The sequence below is a fragment of the Nothoprocta perdicaria genome, unplaced genomic scaffold (genome assembly GCF_003342845.1).
Source record: "Nothoprocta perdicaria isolate Ctin4 unplaced genomic scaffold, notPer1 scaffold_12, whole genome shotgun sequence".
NCBI classification, from domain to species: Eukaryota; Metazoa; Chordata; class Aves; order Tinamiformes; family Tinamidae; genus Nothoprocta; species Nothoprocta perdicaria.
In genome coordinates this window covers 549,930-567,269 of record NW_020454316.1, presented here as the reverse complement: position 1 = coordinate 567,269, position 17,340 = coordinate 549,930, and the positions used below count along the sequence as shown (strand labels likewise).

The window sequence follows — 17,340 nt, the reverse complement described above, 5'->3', positions numbered from 1 at the left end:
CGGCGCGGGCGGCGGGCGCGGCGGCGGCGCCGGGCGCCAAGGAGGTGCCCAAGGTGCTGGTGGACCCGCGCAGCCGGCGCAGCTACGTGCGCGGCCGCTTCCTGGGCAAGGGCGGCTTCGCGCGCTGCTACGAGCTGGCCGAGGCCGAGAGCCGCGAGGTGTTCGCCGGCAAGGTGGTGCCCAAGTCGCTGCTCGTGAAGCCGCACCAGAAGGAGAAGATGTCCATGGAGATCGCCATCCACCGCAGCCTCGCGCACCGCCACGTCGTCGGCTTCCAGGGCTTCTTCGAGGACAAYGACTTCGTCTACGTGGTGCTGGAGCTCTGCCGCCGCAGGGTGAGCGGGGCCAGGGGCTGCGGGGATCCCGCTCCGGAATGGACGGGGGGATGTGGGGACTGGGGAGGGCCCAAGGGGACTGGGATGGGGTCTGGGTGGCGGGATCTGGGGGCTCCGTGGTGGGAATCCAGCCCTGGGGCTGGGCAGGGGGACCTGCAGGGCCCCCGGGAGATGGGAATGGGCCCCGGATGTGGGATCCGGGGGAAGGGGGAACTGGCCCTGGGCAGGGGTCCTGGGGGCCAGGGCAGACCTGGGGCCCCCCGAGGGCAGCCGGGGCTCACGGTCTCCCGCAGTCGCTGCTGGAGCTGCACAAGCGGCGCAAGGCGCTGAGCGAGCCCGAGGTGCGCTACTACCTGCGCCAGACCATCCTGGGCTGCCAGTACCTGCACAGCCACCGTGTCATCCACCGCGACCTCAAGCTGGGCAACCTCTTCCTCAGCGACGAGATGGAGGTGAAGATCGGTAGGTGCCTGCGACACAGTGTCCCCAGCAGGGATGCCGAGCTGGRCATAGTGGGTGTGAGGGCCTCTGCTTTATGCTCCCATCTTCCCCATCTCGCAAAGGTGACTTTGGCCTGGCCACCAAAGTGGAGTACGACGGCGAGCGTAAGAAGACCTTGTGTGGAACCCCGAACTACATTGCCCCAGAGGTGCTGGGCAAGAAGGGGCACAGCTTCGAGGTGGACATCTGGTCCATCGGCTGCATCATGTGAGTTAATGACCCTTCCACCTGGGGCTGAGGTGGGTTCTCCAAGCTCTGGGTCTCCTTGGGCTTTGGTGTAAGTCAAAGCCCTGGCCATGCTGTCCCCAGAGTGCCCACCCTGCGGGCCGTGGCTGCTGTCTGGCACGTCACCACGTGCTGCTGTGGGCTGATCTGYTCACAGGGGTTTGTCCTGAGGCATTTCTGCAAAAAGCCTCCTTTTCCAACCAGAACTTTCTCCAGGCAATACCAGATCCCAGCTTCTCTCAGGGAGAAGGACCAAGGAATAGTACCTGTAACTGCCTCTGTACTGCCCTTCCTGGCAGAGGGAGCACTTGGCATTGGGAAGCCTCAGGAGGCCCTTCAGCATGGGGCTGCTCCTGAAATGGGGAGTTGTCCCTTGCAGGCTGCCTCATACAAACCTGACACTTCTCTGTCCTTAAACACTCAGGTAYACCCTGCTGGTAGGGAAACCGCCCTTCGAAACCTCTTGTCTAAAGGAGACCTACATCCGAATTAAGAAGAACGAATACACCATCCCCAAGGTACGGCCRTTCCTAGAGGAGACTCGTTAACCTCGCAGCAGGTTTGGGGTGCCCTCTGCACTGCTCTGCTTAATGCACAGCAGTGGGACAGCTCTCCCTGCCCYGTGCTGGGAGGGGATGTTTCAGGCTGGTGGGACAGACCTGTGGAGTTGGCTGCCTATGGAGCAGCTAGGAGCTCCCCCTTGACGTTCCAAAAACCTGGGCCCCTGATGGTCCAGTCCGGCTAGAGCAGCTGGCAGAGCTCTCAGTGCTGCCAGGGCATCACGCAGGAGCAGCTAAGCAGCAGTGTCCCACGGGGCTGCAGCGACAGCAGGGGAGCGCTCTTCAGGGCAGAGCTGCCCCGTGCTCGCTACACCTTGTGTCTCTGACCRGTCCTGTCTGTGACCTCTGCCCATCCCACAGCACATCAACCCCATCGCTGCTAACCTCATCCAGAAGATGCTGAGGTCCGACCCTGCCACGCGCCCGACTATCGACGAGCTGCTGAATGACGAGTTCTTCACAACAGGGTACATCCCCAGCCGCCTGCCCACCAGCTGCCTCACGGTTGCGCCCAGGTTTTCAATTGCTCCCAGTGGGCTCGAGCTGAACGGGCGAAAGCCGCTGACTGCGCTCAACAAAGGTGAGTACCAGCGCTGGGAGCCCGGGCGGCGGTGCTGGAGGGAAGCCTGGCCTCCAGCAACACCCCCAGAACCTGGAGCATCCTTTGAGTGGGAGGCTTCTTCCCTCTCTCCTTCCTACTGTGGTTCTGGGTCTGTCAGCGCTASCTGTATGGTGTGTCTCTTGCAGCTAGGATTGCTTGTAAATCCAATGCCCTWAGAAAGCTGCTTCCTAGTGATGTGCTGTCTTCTTTCCTGGCCCAGGACCAGAGAGCCCTGCGCTGGAGAGCTTGCCCGAGAAAGCCGACGCAGCCGGGCTGCGGGAGCTGGCGGACGCGGTCGACTGTCACTTGGCCGACATGCTACAGCAGCTGACTGCGGTCAATGCAGTGAAGCCATCGGAGAGAGTCGTCGTGAGGCAAGGTGAGCCTGGGGACAGGGCCACGTGCACGGCCCTCCCGTGGAACTTGCTTCTCTGTCATTCTGCTGCTGCTTGAAGTCAGGGGCTTTGCTGATCAGCTTGGGTTTGGAATGCCTTCTGTAAATGTTTCTTCTCTTGGCAGAAGAGGCTGAAGACCCTGCCTGTATTCCTATCTTCTGGGTTAGCAAATGGGTGGACTACTCGGACAAATACGGTCTAGGTAAGTAATATAGAGACAGCACTTCAGACTTGTCTAGTTTCTGAGGGAACATTAAATAAGGAATCCAGGGCAGCAGTCACTGAACACTGCCACTATGGGCAGAAAACAAGCTGCATGGGATGTGGCCTTGTTCTGCTGTGAGCAAATGATGCCAGTGCTGTAGCCACTAAAGCTTTTCTGTGGCATTTAATGTGACAGGGAAGGGTGACAAATCCAGGGGAGGCATCTGTAGGAAGGAGGGGCTCTCAATCTGGTGGGTGGGTGTCAGCAATCCCCTACACAACACAGTCCTCTTCTGTATTTTGCACATCTTCGGTCCTGTGTTTGAAGGTCTAACAGGCTCCCTTTTGACCCAGGCTATCAGCTGTGTGACAACAGTGTTGGAGTTCTCTTCAATGACTCCACTCGTCTCATTATGTACAATGACGGGGACAGCTTGCAGTACATYGAGCAGAACAGCACAGAGTCCTACTTCACTGTGAGATCCTACCCCTCTGCCTTGAACAAGAAGGTCAGTTGTGGGCACAGGGCTGCTGCTTGTGGGTGGGCATTCCCCYGGCAGCCTCCAGGGCTGGGGGCAGGGGGAACATCGGTCTCTCGCAGCCCCTTTAGTCCTGCACACTTCCCCTTGGTTGCTGAAACGTGGCCAGAGGAGAGAGACTCTCAGCTCTTGCTTTGTAGCTTATGGGTAGCTTCCAAGAAATATGTGCTTCCCAAACCTGCATGTACTGCTGTTAGGAACAGTGAGCCTCGAGCATCACCAACAGGGTTAGGTGTCTGAGTAGGTGAATGGTAGGTCCTCTTGGTTACCCTCAAGACCTGGAAGCCATGGGGAGGCTTTGGGATTAGAAAAGCAGCCTCTGCCCTCCCCTTGTGGCAAATTCACCTTCTGCCCGTGTGGGTTATATAACAGCCTCTCGTGTCGCAGATAACACTACTGAAATATTTCCGGAACTACATGAGCGAGCACCTGCTGAAGGCGGGCGCCAACATCACCCCTCGCGAGGGAGACGAGCTGGCTCGTCTGCCCTACCTCTGCACGTGGTTCCGGACCCGCAGCGCCATCATCCTGCACCTCAGCAACGGCACCGTGCAGATCAACTTCTTCCAGGTGAGGAAGCCGGGCGGCATTGCCAGCTGCTCCACCGCAAGCAGGGCCACGTGCAGGGACCCTCCTTGGCAGCAGCAGGGCCGAGCCCCGTGCCAGGAGGCTGCAGCACGAGGCACCCGCCACCCTGGTGCGCTGAGGGGCCATCTCAGCCTCCGAGCAGGATCCAGGCTCCTGCACAGCCTTGAGCTGCCCCGCCAGGCAGGCAGGCTGTTCTCTGCCCAGCTGTGCGGTGACGTGCCCTGTCACTGTGTCTGGCGATGCCCCAGCTCCTGGGACGGGCTTCCCCTCGAGACAAACCCGTGTTTGCAGTGTGCTCACGGCGACCTCTCTTATCTCCCTGTAGGACCACACCAAAGTCATCCTGTGCCCTCTCATGGCTGCTGTCACATACATAGATGAGAAACGGGACTTCCGCACGTACAAGCTGAGCCTCATCGAGGAGCACGGGTGCTGCAAGGAGCTGGCCAGCCGGCTCCGCTATGCCCGCACCATGGTGGAGAAGCTCCTCAGCTCAAAGTCTGGCTCAGCCCGCGTGAAACCTTCTGTTTAGGCCTTGTTTTGGTGGACTTGACATCTGCGCCCAGCTGTTCCAGCTGTGGCTGGGGGGCTCTAGTGGGAGCCCTGCTTGCACTGTAACCTCYCAGCACCCAGCTGGGCTCCCGCTCCTGAGACCCATCCAGCTGCCCCAGGAGCCCCTGATGCTGTGGGAATGGTGCAGTGTTCCTGACTGGTGCCCGAGGGAGCTTCTTGCTCCCCCACACCCAATAGAAAGTCTATTTTTTATTAAGTATTTAGTCTTTTTTCTAACTTCCCAGAACAAAAAGCCTGACTCAAACCACCCCTTGTATGAGGTTCCTGGGTATGAGAGACCAGAGCGTGGGGAGGGCAGGACTATCATGTAAGTTATTTGTACATGTTTGTGCCTTATGCTCTGGGCTTCGTTTCCTCTTGCAGCAGTTCAGCTGAGATATTTAACATGCCCAGGTTGAGACTGAGCAATCAGCCTTTTAATACTGAAATTAATTTACATGGAACCTAGACTTTTGTATATTGCATAACTTGATTAAAGATTGTTCACTGCAGCGTCCAGCCTGTCTTGGTTCTCCTTGCCTGCCCTAAGGCCCTAGTGAGGCAGCAGGAGGAGGTGGCAGAATGATTGTGATGCCTCTGCCTTCCCCCTCTGTCCCAAGCAAGTGCTTCTCAGTGCCATAAGCCACCCTGGGGATTTCTGAGTTTAGATGTTTGCCACAAGCAGCAGTCGGGGGGAAGGGGATGGCTGCAGCACTCTAGAGCAGCACGAGAGGTGCTCTAGTACCCAGTGTTTGTAGCTACCAGAGAAGAGGAGCGTTTTTTTACCTTTGAAACTCCCTTAGAAACTCCCTTATAGCAACAGTCCTGCCCAGTGACCGCTTTGACCCTAAGCCCAGGTASGTTTAAAAAGAGGTAATAAAATATGCCCCTGAGTTTGGGTAGCTCAGCAGGAACTGGGTGAGATATTATCCTCCTCTTCCAACTGCCGGGACAAGATCACTTTTGTATATGTGTCTATTTTTCACCATTTTGTATAAAACATATAAAACCCAGCACCCAGATTGCAGAGATCTCCTGCTCCCCAGGTGAGCGCAGCCCCCGGAGCGACAGGACAGGGGCCGTGGCGGCGCCCCGGGGAGCTGCAGCCCGGCCTGGCTGGYGCCGCAGTGGAAGCTGCAGTGCAGGAGCTTCGGAAGCAGCAGCTTCAGGCCTGAGTTCCGAGCAAAAGGATCCACGGAGGGAGAAGGAGCCTCCTTCTCGCTCCTCTCCCTTGTGCCCTGAGAAAGCCGCTGTTCTGCTATGCAAAACACGCGGGCTCCTGGCTGACACCAACCCAACCTGAAACAACCAGAGGTTGCTGCGGAACCAAACGGGGAAACCCTTTTTCTCAGCCCATCTGAAATTAAAAAAGAAATAAAAATTAAAAAAAGCCTTCATTACAGGGAGCTGTCTCCAGGGCCGGCCGCACTCTGCCCTTAGCAGGCCTGATGCAGACGCAACAGCAGGTCCAGGGCCCGGAGGCTGGGTGCCAGGAGCTCACCCAATTTGCCTCAGCTGGGAGGAAGTGCCATATCCAGTGTCAAAACTACCGTAATATTGCTCGGTTACCACCCGTGTACCAAACACACAGGGAAATGCCCACTGCCACAGGACCGGAGCTTGGTGCCTCTTCTGGTGAACAACCAGCATCAGCCCAGCCCTCGAGCTGCAACAGTCTTCCAGCTGTTCTCAAGAAAATTCCTGCAACACTCAGGTTTTTTCCCGACTTCTCAGGACACCATGAAACTGGAGCCATCTGCAGCCCGTGGTCCCTTCCTCCGGAGGCCGTTGTGCACCCCGGGCTCCAGCGCTTGCCCTGCCGCTTGCAGCCCRCGGCGCACGGAGGAGCCAACGTCCCGTGAGCTCCGGGCACAGCCGGCCTTGCCTCGAGAAGGCATCGCCAGCACCCGGGGCTCCTGTTCCCCCCACACGGGCGGCTGGGCTCCCCGAGAGCTGCGCGGAGGGGCCGGGGCGCCGCAGACGTCCCGGAGCCGAGGYGAGAGGAGGGAGCTCATCCTGCCGAGCGCTGATTCCTGCCCTTTCCTGGAGGGAAGGGGCTCCGTGTCCCCGCTCAGGCGCCGGGGCCGCCCGGCTCGGGGCAGTAGTAGGGGCGGAAGAGGCGCTCGTGGGCGCAGAGCCGCATGGCACCGTGCGTGTGCAGCAGCAGCAGCGGGAAGCGCGACGTGAAGTAGCGGACGAAGCCGTCGGGCAGCGGCCCCAGCGCCTCCCGCACGGGCGCCGGCAGCTCGTGGTAGTGGTGCTTCTGCGGGAAGGGAGCGCTCAGCACGCCGCGGGGGCTGCATGGGGCCGCGTGGGGCCACGTGGGGCCGCGTGGGGCTGCATGGGCCTGCGGAGCACATTGCAGGACCTACCTTGTTCCTCATGGCCCGCAGCAGGTCGCGCACCGAGCCGCCCTTGTAGGTGCGGAACCGCCTCAGGTCTGCAAGGCAGAGGGGCTCAGCGCCCATGGGGACGGGGACGCGGCGCTGGGGACGGGGACGTGGCGGCGGGACGAGCACCRCGTGCGCGGGCAGCTCTACCTGTCTGCAGCGGCAGCGAGATGTGCAGGCGCCAGTTGAGCCGCACCACGGCGCGCGCGCCCGCCTCCAGCGCCGACACCAGCGGCCCCTCGGGCGGCTCCTTCTCCACGCGGTCGCTGACGTCCTGCGGGGAGGTGGCCGCAGCGTCAATGCACCCGTGCRGGACCTCTTTCCAGCCACGAGGGCTGCGAAACGGCCTTTCCCACAGGAACAGAGGGCCCTGGCCCAGCCCGGGGCACGCGGCAGCTGCTCCCCCGCAGGACTAGCTCCAAACGAGCCTATGGAGCTAAAGGGGGCTGGGTTCCACGCTGCTTTATGAGGCTCGGGAAGACTGCGCTACGTCAGTCGTGCTCGGGTCCCGCTTAAATTCCCAGCTTTGGGCTGGCCGGAGCGTCCTCACCTGGAAGAACTGGAGCTGCTTCTCCTGGCTCCAGAAGAAGGGGTGCAGGAGGACCACGGGCGCCGAGGGCCGCGCCTGGGGCTCGYTGCTGATCATGGCTGCAATCAGCTCCCTCGCTACAACCTTGTCTTGGATGCAAAACAAACAGACGAGCAGCTAGTGCCCTGAGGAGCACAGGGAGCCGCACGTGCCTTGCTTTGGGCACCTTGCCGCGGTCACGGCCCAGCACCCCAAGGACTGCAGCAAAATGAACCCAGCTGAGGCTGATCCCCTTCTGAGGATTGCAAGGCAAGAGGAAATCAACATGCGCAATAGCCCGACTGCCTCAAAAAGCAGGAGTCACAGAAGGACCAGATGGACCCAGATCTTCTGATGTTGGGGGATTCACACTCACGCACCGCCCCGTGCGGAGGGACTCTCACCATGCACATCTTCTTGCAGACAGGTCAGCTGGAAGGAGCCTGCCAGGATGTTGGCCTGYCGCCGCAAGCTGTCCCCGAACGGGTGCTTTCCTCCTGACACCACGTAGTAGAAGACGCAGCCGGCCGAGAAGATGTCCACAGCACAGGTCTGCAAAACAGGCAGCGCGATGGGACCCTCACGACAAGGGTGCAGAAATGTCCTTCACCTTCAACTTTCCACTCTTATATGTGAATCCTTGGTTGCTGGCTGGAGATTTAGCTAGGAAGTTACTCAGAGGCAGCACTTTGAGAGTCCTCTTTGGAAAACACAACCTTGCAGATAAATGCTGTGGTCGCACAAGGGCTCCTGCCCTCTTGCTGACTTCTCTGCCAGATGAGCACGAGAGCTGCTAGTGCCTCAGAAACACAAACCAATCCCAGCACCGGGCTGTATGAAGCACAGTGCCAACCCCAGCACTGCATGTCCAGCAGTGACAGGGTGTCCGAGCAAGGGGAGTCATCCCACATCCCCTCCGCTCCCCATCCCAAATTCCCAAGCGCTCCAGCCCGATGGGAARGGCTGCACGGGACACAGGTGGCCCGTCTCCCGACACCCAGGGGTGCAGCTCTCACTGAGCTCCACGTGCTTCTGCAGGCACCTCGGAGCAGCTGCGACTCTGCTCCACCTCTACCACGCTTGGCATCCGCCTTTGGTCGGGAACAGCTGTGCCCACAAGGGACAGGACAGCAACAAGTAACTGCTGAATACAGAGATCCGGGTGCTGGCTACCCCTGCATCTGGACTGGCTTTTGCTCCTACAGGCTTTGTCTTAATTGGGGGTGTTAGCAGCAGCCAGGAGGCTGCAGCCAGGAGGGGACTCTGCAAAGGGGCGGGAGTGAGGGCAGCTGCGGCTCACGGACCGGGTTCTCCTTCGGGGCCTCCTGCAGCAGCTCGGGGGCGATCCAGCCCTCGGTGCCCGGGATCCCAGAGCGCAGGCTGAAGCTTTGTCGTCCCCCGTGAAGCTTCTTGCAGAGGCCGAAGTCGGAGATGACGGCGCGGATCTGCCCGTGGCTGTTCGGGACGGAGATGAGGATGTTGCAGGGTTTGAGGTCGCGGTGGACTGCAAGAGGCGGTTGCAGCGTTACCTGCAGGGCTGGAGCGAGGCCGGGAGCCGCCGCGACGCGAGGGCGCCCGCGCCGAGCCCCACGCCTGGCCCCTGCYGCCTGCAATCCCACCGCACAGAACCGCTGCGCGGCCACCGCAGCTCCCTAAAGAGCCATTTGCCCTCGGGACACGTCGCCCACGCCCTCGGGAGACGTGGGAATGTGAAACAGGGGACGCTGCCTCCTACCGATGCTGAGCGAGTGCAGGTGCGCCAGGCCCGACATGGTCTGCTGCAGGACGCACAGCGGCTCCAGGCTGCGGCGCTCGAAGCTGGGGCTCTCCACGTACTGCAAGCGGACGGGGCACAGAGAGGCGCTGAGATCTGATTCCTGGCAGCCTCAAGCCAGGCTCATCAGCAGAGAGCTCTCCCTAGACGGAGCTGCACGGAGAACCACTTCCAGCTCTCCAAGCCCATTCAGGGGCTAACTTGTCACGTCCAGGTCCACCAGTTGGCATACACCCCCTCTGTTCCAAGCCTGCCCCCACGTGCTCCTTAGACATCCTAACAATGCTCCTGCTTTATTGTTCTAATCCYAACTCGTTCTTGCTTCTCAGCTGGGGAAGGGACTCATCTAGAGACCTAATTCATATTAATACAGCTGAGTGCCCTGCATCTCCAAAGCACCTTGCAGCCTGTCCAGGCAAGACATAACCACCACCCGCTCCGACTCACAGGAACAGAGCAGAGCAGAGCGCACCAGGAACCTCAAGCAGGGCTCCCTGAGGCTGAGAGCCCTGCTCTCACACAGGCAGAGGACTCTGCTCCTGCACGAGTATTGCAGCCCAGGACCTCACTAGTGGGACACTGGATGCATTCCCCTTGTGGCTCCCTGCAAACCCAGGGACGGAGGCTCGAGGGGTTAATCCGCAGCTCCAGGGATGGCTGCAGCTTTGCAGGTTTAGGCCCTGCTCTGCAGGYACCCAGGCAGGGGACGGGCTTGCGGCCTCACCTCCTGCAAGGTGGCAGCGCAGAGCTCAATGGCGATGTAGTGGAACTGCTTGTCCCTCTCGGTGCAGAAGTACCGGACGACGTGGGGATGCTCGTCCGACTCCCGGAGCAGCCGCACCTCGCGCTCCACCAGGTGGAAACACTCGGGCAGCAGCCGCTTCACAGCCACGTTGCGGCCATCAAACCGGCCCCTGCGTGCAGCGTTGGCGGCCGTGTCCGCAGGCAGCCCTCACCGGACACGGCCCGGCCCTGCGGCTTTGCAGCCTAGCAAGGCTCTGGCCCATGCCACAAACTAAGAAGGGGAACTTGGAAACCCACCCACAAAAGCCTCTGACCCGTCCAGATCAAAGCAGGAAAGAAACAGGCCTTGCTGCCATAACCGTGGCTCCCAGGAGGAAACAGAGGGAAGATTCTCCTCGTCCCGGGAGGGCATCCCAGGCTGCTGCTCACCTGAAGACGAAGGTTCCTCCAGCTCCGTGGCCCAGCACATCCTTGGGGTTAAAAGAAATTTTCCCAATCGTAACCATGTCTGGTCTTGCATCTGCGGAGGAAGACCGATGTCACCAGCCATCCTTCAACCTCTGAGTATTAGTGCCACACCAAGGACATCCAGTTCTTTAACCACCTGGTCCTTCTCTGGGCCCTGTTCTTCCTGCAACTGCTTTTGTAGCCCATGTTTATCCAGCACCAGGTCTTGCATCTGCTCCCCCTCAGCTGAGGTTGCAGCCCTCTTATCTCTGCTCCTACTTTGGATGACAACATCTGCTGAACCTCTTCTCAGGCTCTGTGCRCCTCAAAACCTTGGGTTTATTTTTCTGGGTTCTCCTTCCAAATAGTGGAGAAGGTGGCAGACATTCCCACAATAAGGAGCTTCTGGCCTAGAGGACAGAGCGCCCCGTGCACCGTCCCCTTCCCACCGCACACACCTTCCACAGCAGCCAGGACKGCCGCGTCCTGGGCGACCACCCCGTTCGGCAGGTCCTTCGGGCAGGTGGAGGGCCCGGAGCTCCGGGACAGCTGTGAGGAACTTCTCCGTGTCGCACCCAGCTCCTCTGGGTCTGTGGGGACACCCTCTGCAGCGACCCGACCCGGGAACAGCATCTCCTGTTGCTGCTGCAAGAGCTGGATCTGCTGCTCCAGCTGCTGCTGCTGCGCCTCGTGCTGCCTCTGCAGTTTCTGCGACACAAACAACAGAAATATCTCAGCTCCTCGTGTCCCAGCGGGCGAGAACCCAGGGACCGGCACAGCTCAGGCTCAAACAGAACTCATGGGTGCTTCTCTTTCCTGCCGTGCTGCTCCTCAGAGCAGAGTGCTGCTTGTGCCACAGAGACAAGAAAGAAGCTAAAAGCTTGCAGCCCCTCAAGCAGAGGCATTTCTGCAGCGGGCCAGAGAAGAAGGAAGAATCATTCACCCTGAGGAGGAGGAAGAGGACTCCGCCGCCCAGCAGGGCTGTGCTGACTCCGGCCACCACCACGTCCCAGCTGCCGGGCTCTGGGTAGACCTCCACTTGCTCCATCTGGGCAGACCGGGACCGCTCGCTGCTYCGGACAGCCGGCTCCTCCACGCTGCTGGCGCTCAGGAACTGCAACACAGCCAGGCACCGCCTTGCTCAGCGGGGACCCCGGGGCTCCCCGTGCTCGGGGTTCCTGCCCTGCTCCAGCCTGGGGTTCTGCCCCGCAGGACCCCCCTCTTCATGCCCGTTCACACACTGGGACACAGCCTCCCCSCTAGACGACCTGGCCCAGCACTGTGCACGGTGACCCGGGCAGCTCGAGCACTCACATCATCAAACACAGCCCTGGCAGGAGAACTCCTGGGAATTATKGTTTCCGTTGTCTTCCTCAGGTTGTCTGGAAAGGCTCTTAGCATCGTAGTATGGACTACAGGCGGCAGCTCGTGGTGTCCTGTGGTGGGAGGAGAGGGAACTGTCAACTGCTTTGTGGTCAGCAGAGGGAGCAGAGCCTGTCACCCCTGCAGTGGTCACTCAGCTTTGGCTCTCAGGGAGAAAGGGTGTTGCTTTGATGGGAAATGTGACAAACGCCAGAGCTCCCTCCTTGCAGACAGGGACCGTGGGGAAGCAGCAGCCAGTGCGGAGTGGCCGGGACAAGGTTGTCTGCCCTCAGCGCACAGTGCAGGGCCTGGCCCTGCATTTTGTGCCTCCSCAGACACCTACCCCGAGCACAGGATGTTTTTTCAAGCATGCCAGTGCCCCMTGGCATGTACCGCAGCGCAGACATGAGAGCAGGCAGGGAGCAAGTGAATGAATCCCCTGCCAGTGCCCCATGGCTCCCTCTCACTAGGACAGTGTCTGGGYGGGGATGCAGGGAAAGCGCCGCGCGCTGCCGGTCCGCACCTATGAGGAGCCACTGGTTGTGYAGCGCAGTGATGCTGCCCTGGGGTAACTTGACATCGGTGCTGGGCGTGATCTCGCACTCGCCGGACTCTCGCATGGTCACATCATCTGTGGTCGGGCCGTCGATCCTGGCCAGCGTGATCCCCCGCGGCTGGGGGCACCGCGGTTAACGGAGCACCCGGGATGAGGAGGACACGTCCCGGCTCGCGCTGGCCAGCGGACACTCACCACCAGAGCCACGCTGCCGTGCACCAGGGAGGTCAAGGCGTAGAAGCTGGCTGCATACTTCCCCACATAGAGCGTCGGCCTGCAATGCCGGGAAGCAGCATCGCTCTCGGCTCCACATTTGAGTCGAGGAGCACCGAGCAATGGGAACCCAACAAGCTGCCACAACCAGGACCCACCAGCCTCCCCACCCTGAGCCTGCCCCTTCTCAGGCCCCTGACGGCTGTAAAAGCAAGTGCTCTGATCTGGCTTAAATTCCAGCCCTAGTTATGTCCCCTGTGTCAGGGCTGCCAGCCTCTCCTGCCTGTCTCAAGCCACCCCACGGGGACCAAGGGACTTCTCCTGCCACCTCCCCACCCTGGTGCAAGGGCTCCCGCGGCACGTACAGCAGCTGGGTCTTGGTGGCGGCAAAGTCCTTCATGGAGTGGTAGTTCCACTGGACGAGGCGGATGTCCTGGGAGTGGAAGGTGAGGTAGCGCAGAGTCTCCATGGCCATGTTGAGGTGCGGGATGCGCTGCAGGCTGTCTTGGTGCCACACGTAGATGCCCACCACGGGAGAGCCGTAGTTCTGTGCCCACAGCACCTCCCCGCTTTCCTTGTCCAGCGTCACCACGAGGCCGTCCCCGCTGGAGGCAAAGTGGGCCATTTCTAGCCAGAGACACGAGGGGGAGGTCAGGCGGCCAYGCTGCCCGCGGGCGCTCTCCCCTCTCCATGTCGCGCTGCGGCTGCTGCCTGGTGCTCTGTTCACACAAGAGCTCTCGCTGGACTGGTGGCAGGCAACACACTGCAACCTGTGACCTCTTCAACAAAACCCCACGGCAGCTGAKGCTGTCCCCGTCCCACAGCTCCTCTGCATCCCCGGGGATTTCTTCCAGGGATACACGTGACTATCCTGAAGCTACGCAGGGCTAGCCATGTCTGAGAGAGATGCTCGTCCTACGGCTGTGTCCYTGCTCACTCTATAGCCGTGTCCCTGTTCACCCTGTGGCCGTGTCCCTGCTCATCCTACGGCTGTGTCCCTGCTCACCCTGTGGCCCTGTCTCCACCGTTGTGGCTCGGGCCGCCCTTTCCCGCAGCTCAGCCTGGCTCTGTCCCTGCCCGCCGGGCCCCGCGGCGCCGCAGGGAGCCAGCTCCCATGTGCTCCGTGCAGACACTCACTGTACTGGTAGGACTTCTCGTAGAGCGGGGCCGAGTAGTCCGAGTAGGTGGCATTCCAGCGCAGCTCCCGCGACTTGGTGTCGTACATGGTGATGACGTACTCTGGGGACAGAGCAAAGCAGCGAGCTCGCAGCGCCGCTGTCCGCAGGCCCAGGGGACCTTGGAGAAGGTCTCCTTGGAAAGAGAGGAACTGGGCACAGAGGAGCAACACGGAGGAGGTGCTCCCTGTGCCGGCACGGAGCTGTCATGGCAGGAAGCACCGACCCATCGGTGCCACACGGCCTGGCAGGGCACAGCGTGCACGGGGCACCGGTGCTCGTGTTTGTGCAGCCCCTGCCCTGCTGCGGGGATGAGCGGGGAGGACGCCTGGCTTACGGGTACGGCCGATGTAGAGCAGGGGGCTTGAGGGGCACAGGCCGTCCCAGGCCTCCGTGGACAGAGTGGTCTGCTTCTCTCCTGACTTGGGGTCCACGATGAACCAGGTGTCCAGCTTCTTTCCTAGCAATGAATACACACGAATACATCTTTGTTAAGTCTCCACAGCCTGCAGTCCCCCTGCCAGAACCGCCCCCAGGCTGCCTCCCCGTCTCTCTCCCTCCAACAACACCTTTTCCATGAGGTGTCCCTCCAGCCTGCCCCTCTGCATCTCACAGACCTTCTTCCCTGCATCAGAGCCATCCCTGCAGGCTCTGCACCACCCAGTGTGTCCGATCGTCAGGTCAGAGCCCCCCGGGTCTCTCAGGCACCAGTGACCCCCCCATTGAGCCTCACGGTGCCCCAGCAGAGAGGCTGTCTCCACCTGTGTAGAGGACCCCGTCCGAACTGCGGCACGGCGAGGACTGGACCAGCTCTGGGATGGTGAACGGCAGCTTCTGCAGCAGAGGAGCACCAAGGACTGTGAGCGGCAGCAGGACAGAGAGCCAGCGGCCTGGCTGCCTCCCCGAGCGCGCRGGAAGGACCAGGTACCGGGAAAGGGGGACAGCTCTCCCAGCGCTGGGGGACGGTCGGGAAGGGACCCAGCTCCGTTCCCCCCCTCCCGCTTGGCAGACACCTCCCGATGCCGAGGACCAGCAGGAGCGACCCCAGTGCTCCCACCACTGCACTGACCATCAGGCCCTCCTTGTTCTTTCCTCCCAGGATATAGAGGCTGCCGTCGTTGGGGTCCGGCAGAAACGCTGGTCTGAAAAGGAGCAGAAAGGAGAATGAAACGGGAGCTGCACCCTACTGAGGAGCCCCGTCGGGCTCTGAGTCGGAGGCGCCATCAGGGGCGACCCTYGGCGCTCCATCCCAGGAGATTCCCCTTGGCTCGGTCTGAGCTGGGCTCGGGCTCTGCTCCACACAGCGACTCCCACGGCTACTCTGTCTGCTGGGGCCTATCCGCTMGGGAGCTCCCTGCTTTCCTGGTGCCCCGTGTGCTTTAAAACCATAGGGATTTTCCTCAACTTTCCTATGCTTCCGTGCGGTGGCCCGAGAGCTTCTGGTCTGTCTGCAGAAAGGCCACGTGTTTAGCAGGAGGGAGCAGCTATTTCTGCATTGCGGTGCACAAGGYGCCAGCGAGTGAAGGGGACACCTTGCCCGGCTACCAGGTTAATTCCTCCAACGTTTCACTTTCCTTTTGGAAGCTGCAGGCGCTCGGGGAACATCCATCATCTTGCAACACCTTCTAAGGCTGATGAACAGCAGCCTTTGCTGTGAAGGGCACCACGCCGGGGGAAAGGACACTTACTCTGCCACATAAACCGGCACCTGCAGAATAGGATCTGAAAGAGAGAGCGAAACGCCGTCGTGAGCGGCCTCTCCCCGCACAGYGGCGGCGGCGCCGGCCTGCAGCTCGGCGCTCATTTGCATGGCAGGCCCAGAATAGCCGCGGCCGGCAAACACGGTGGACGCGCTCCCTGGCGCAGCCCCCGCGCCTGCAGGAGCCGCCGGCTCCGGCACCGTGCGCRCACGGAGGCTGCACCGGGGACAAGGCCGGGGACCGGCGGCACCGCCAGCATCTGCTGGTTGACACTCACCGTCCTTCAGGGTCCACTTGACGTCCCCCGTGCTCTTGCTCACAGCGTGCAGGTTTCCATCRAGAGTGGATACAAAGAGCAGCGTTTCTGGGGCTGTCACGGCACCGCCAGCGAGGCACTACGAGCAGAAACGTAGTCCTGAGCGACCAGGGCAGAGCTGGGGACCAGCCCCGCTGCCGGGGCTGTCAGCACCGCTCGCCAGCCCCGCTGCCACCCACCCGATGCTCCACAACAGCACATGGCAGGGGAGGGCACCTGAGGTCACTTCTGGTCCTAAGCAAGCCGGGTACCCAGGGGCGCTCATTTTCCCGCACTAGGCCCCACCACAGGTTGCAGCTGAACTTTTGGGACAGGCTCCTACCAGGCCCCTAACACAGAACACGCTTTTTTCCATCTTAAACCTGCAGGTTTCAACCTGTGACCCACGGGCCTCTGGCAGGGGCTGGGCACAAAGACAACGGCCAAGACAAAAGCCAGGTCCCCGTTGGGAGCAGCTGCTGAGCGGCCACCGCTCGCGGGCGCCTGTCTAGGAGGTGACGCAGGGGCGCAGGCACCAGCAGCGAACGGGTCGGGTGACGGTGGAGGCAGCAGCGCGGGCGCGGGCGCCACGTCGCGCGACGCAGCCRCACCCGCTCTGCAAACAGCGCGGCCGCCACACGGGCAGCGGCGCTGGGACGAGGCAGCGGCTCCGCACCCGCCACCTGCYGCAYGGCCCCGCACCTGCACAGCCGCACTGGGCTGGGCCCAGGGACGCGGCCGGATCCAAGGGCAGGATGCGGCCGCCACCGCCGGGGAGAGGCAGGTGGCAGCGGGGCAGCCCTGGCGCCGCGGGGACGGGCACGTTCTCCTCAGCTCACTGTCCCACTGCTGCAATGGTGCAGGGGTGCCCACCGCATCACCAGTGCCCAGGGGCACCCGCTGCCCCCACCTGCCTTGGGCCCAGCTCAGCTGGGCTCAGCTGAGAAGCCCTCAGCTTCTCACCGCACTCTTGGGGCCAGGCGAGCCCAGCTCGGCTGCAGCAGCCTGGGCAGCCGAGCTCCCTGCCGGGCCGAGCCGCGGAACCGGCCCCGGGGCAGCGGCAGCTCCGGTCTGGGCTCGTGCGCCCGGGCCCAGCCCCGCGCCCTCCCCGGCAGCGGCGCCGCTCCGCGCCCTGCCCGCCCAAGGGCCGGGGTCCCAGCGCGAGGCTGCTCGGGCGGCGGCACCGGCGGCTCCGGCGGCTCCGCGGCCCGGGCGGCGTTTCCGGGACGGCCGCTCCGCGGGCCCCGCACGCTCCCCGTACGACCGTCCTGGGATCCTGGCAAACGGCGGCGAGGGGCAGCCCCGGCCACGCGAGCACCGCGGGGACGCTGCACACGCGCACCCCGCGCCGCGACACCGCGTCACACGCGCACACAGGCAGCACGCGCGGGACAGGGGCCCGCGCGCGGGACGGCGAGSTGCGCAGCCCACGCGCGGGACCAGGGCGCAGGGTCTGCACGCGCGGCATGCAGGGACCCAGAGACCCCACGCACGGACCCAGAGACCCCGCAGCTGCCGGCGGACGCCCCCCCGCACCCCCCGCGTCCCGGCCCTCCTGCCCAGGGCCCCGTGCCCACCTGCGCACGGAGCAGCAGCAGCGGCAGCAGCGGGGCCAG

The 17,340-nt window shown here is 62.2% G+C and overlaps 2 protein-coding genes across 2 annotated transcripts; one reads left to right on the top strand and one right to left on the bottom strand.

Annotated features, from left to right (window-relative positions):
- Positions 1–6: 6 nt before the first annotated feature.
- Positions 7–4,960, top strand: PLK1 (polo like kinase 1). Its single transcript, XM_026054097.1, has 10 exons — positions 7–335; positions 629–797; positions 899–1,043; positions 1,486–1,579; positions 1,982–2,201; positions 2,443–2,601; positions 2,742–2,819; positions 3,176–3,330; positions 3,748–3,930; positions 4,274–4,960. The coding sequence occupies exons 1-10, from the start codon at positions 219–221 to the stop codon at positions 4,478–4,480; spliced, it is 1,527 nt and encodes a 508-aa protein (XP_025909882.1). The 5' UTR covers positions 7–218; the 3' UTR covers positions 4,481–4,960.
- Positions 4,961–6,571: 1,611 nt separating this feature from the next.
- Positions 6,572–17,192, bottom strand: ERN2 (endoplasmic reticulum to nucleus signaling 2). The gene is made up of 22 exons (XM_026053885.1): positions 16,986–17,192; positions 15,707–15,824; positions 15,418–15,451; positions 14,799–14,871; positions 14,491–14,563; positions 14,067–14,189; positions 13,692–13,793; positions 12,920–13,181; positions 12,537–12,615; positions 12,309–12,459; positions 11,738–11,859; positions 11,367–11,537; positions 10,882–11,131; positions 10,406–10,496; positions 9,957–10,146; positions 9,194–9,293; positions 8,763–8,962; positions 7,863–8,010; positions 7,441–7,568; positions 7,041–7,164; positions 6,873–6,940; positions 6,572–6,763 (listed from the first exon to the last, which is right to left on the bottom strand). The coding sequence occupies exons 1-22, from the start codon at positions 17,190–17,192 to the stop codon at positions 6,572–6,574; spliced, it is 3,006 nt and encodes a 1,001-aa protein (XP_025909670.1).
- Between the last annotated feature and the right edge of the window lie 148 nt (positions 17,193–17,340).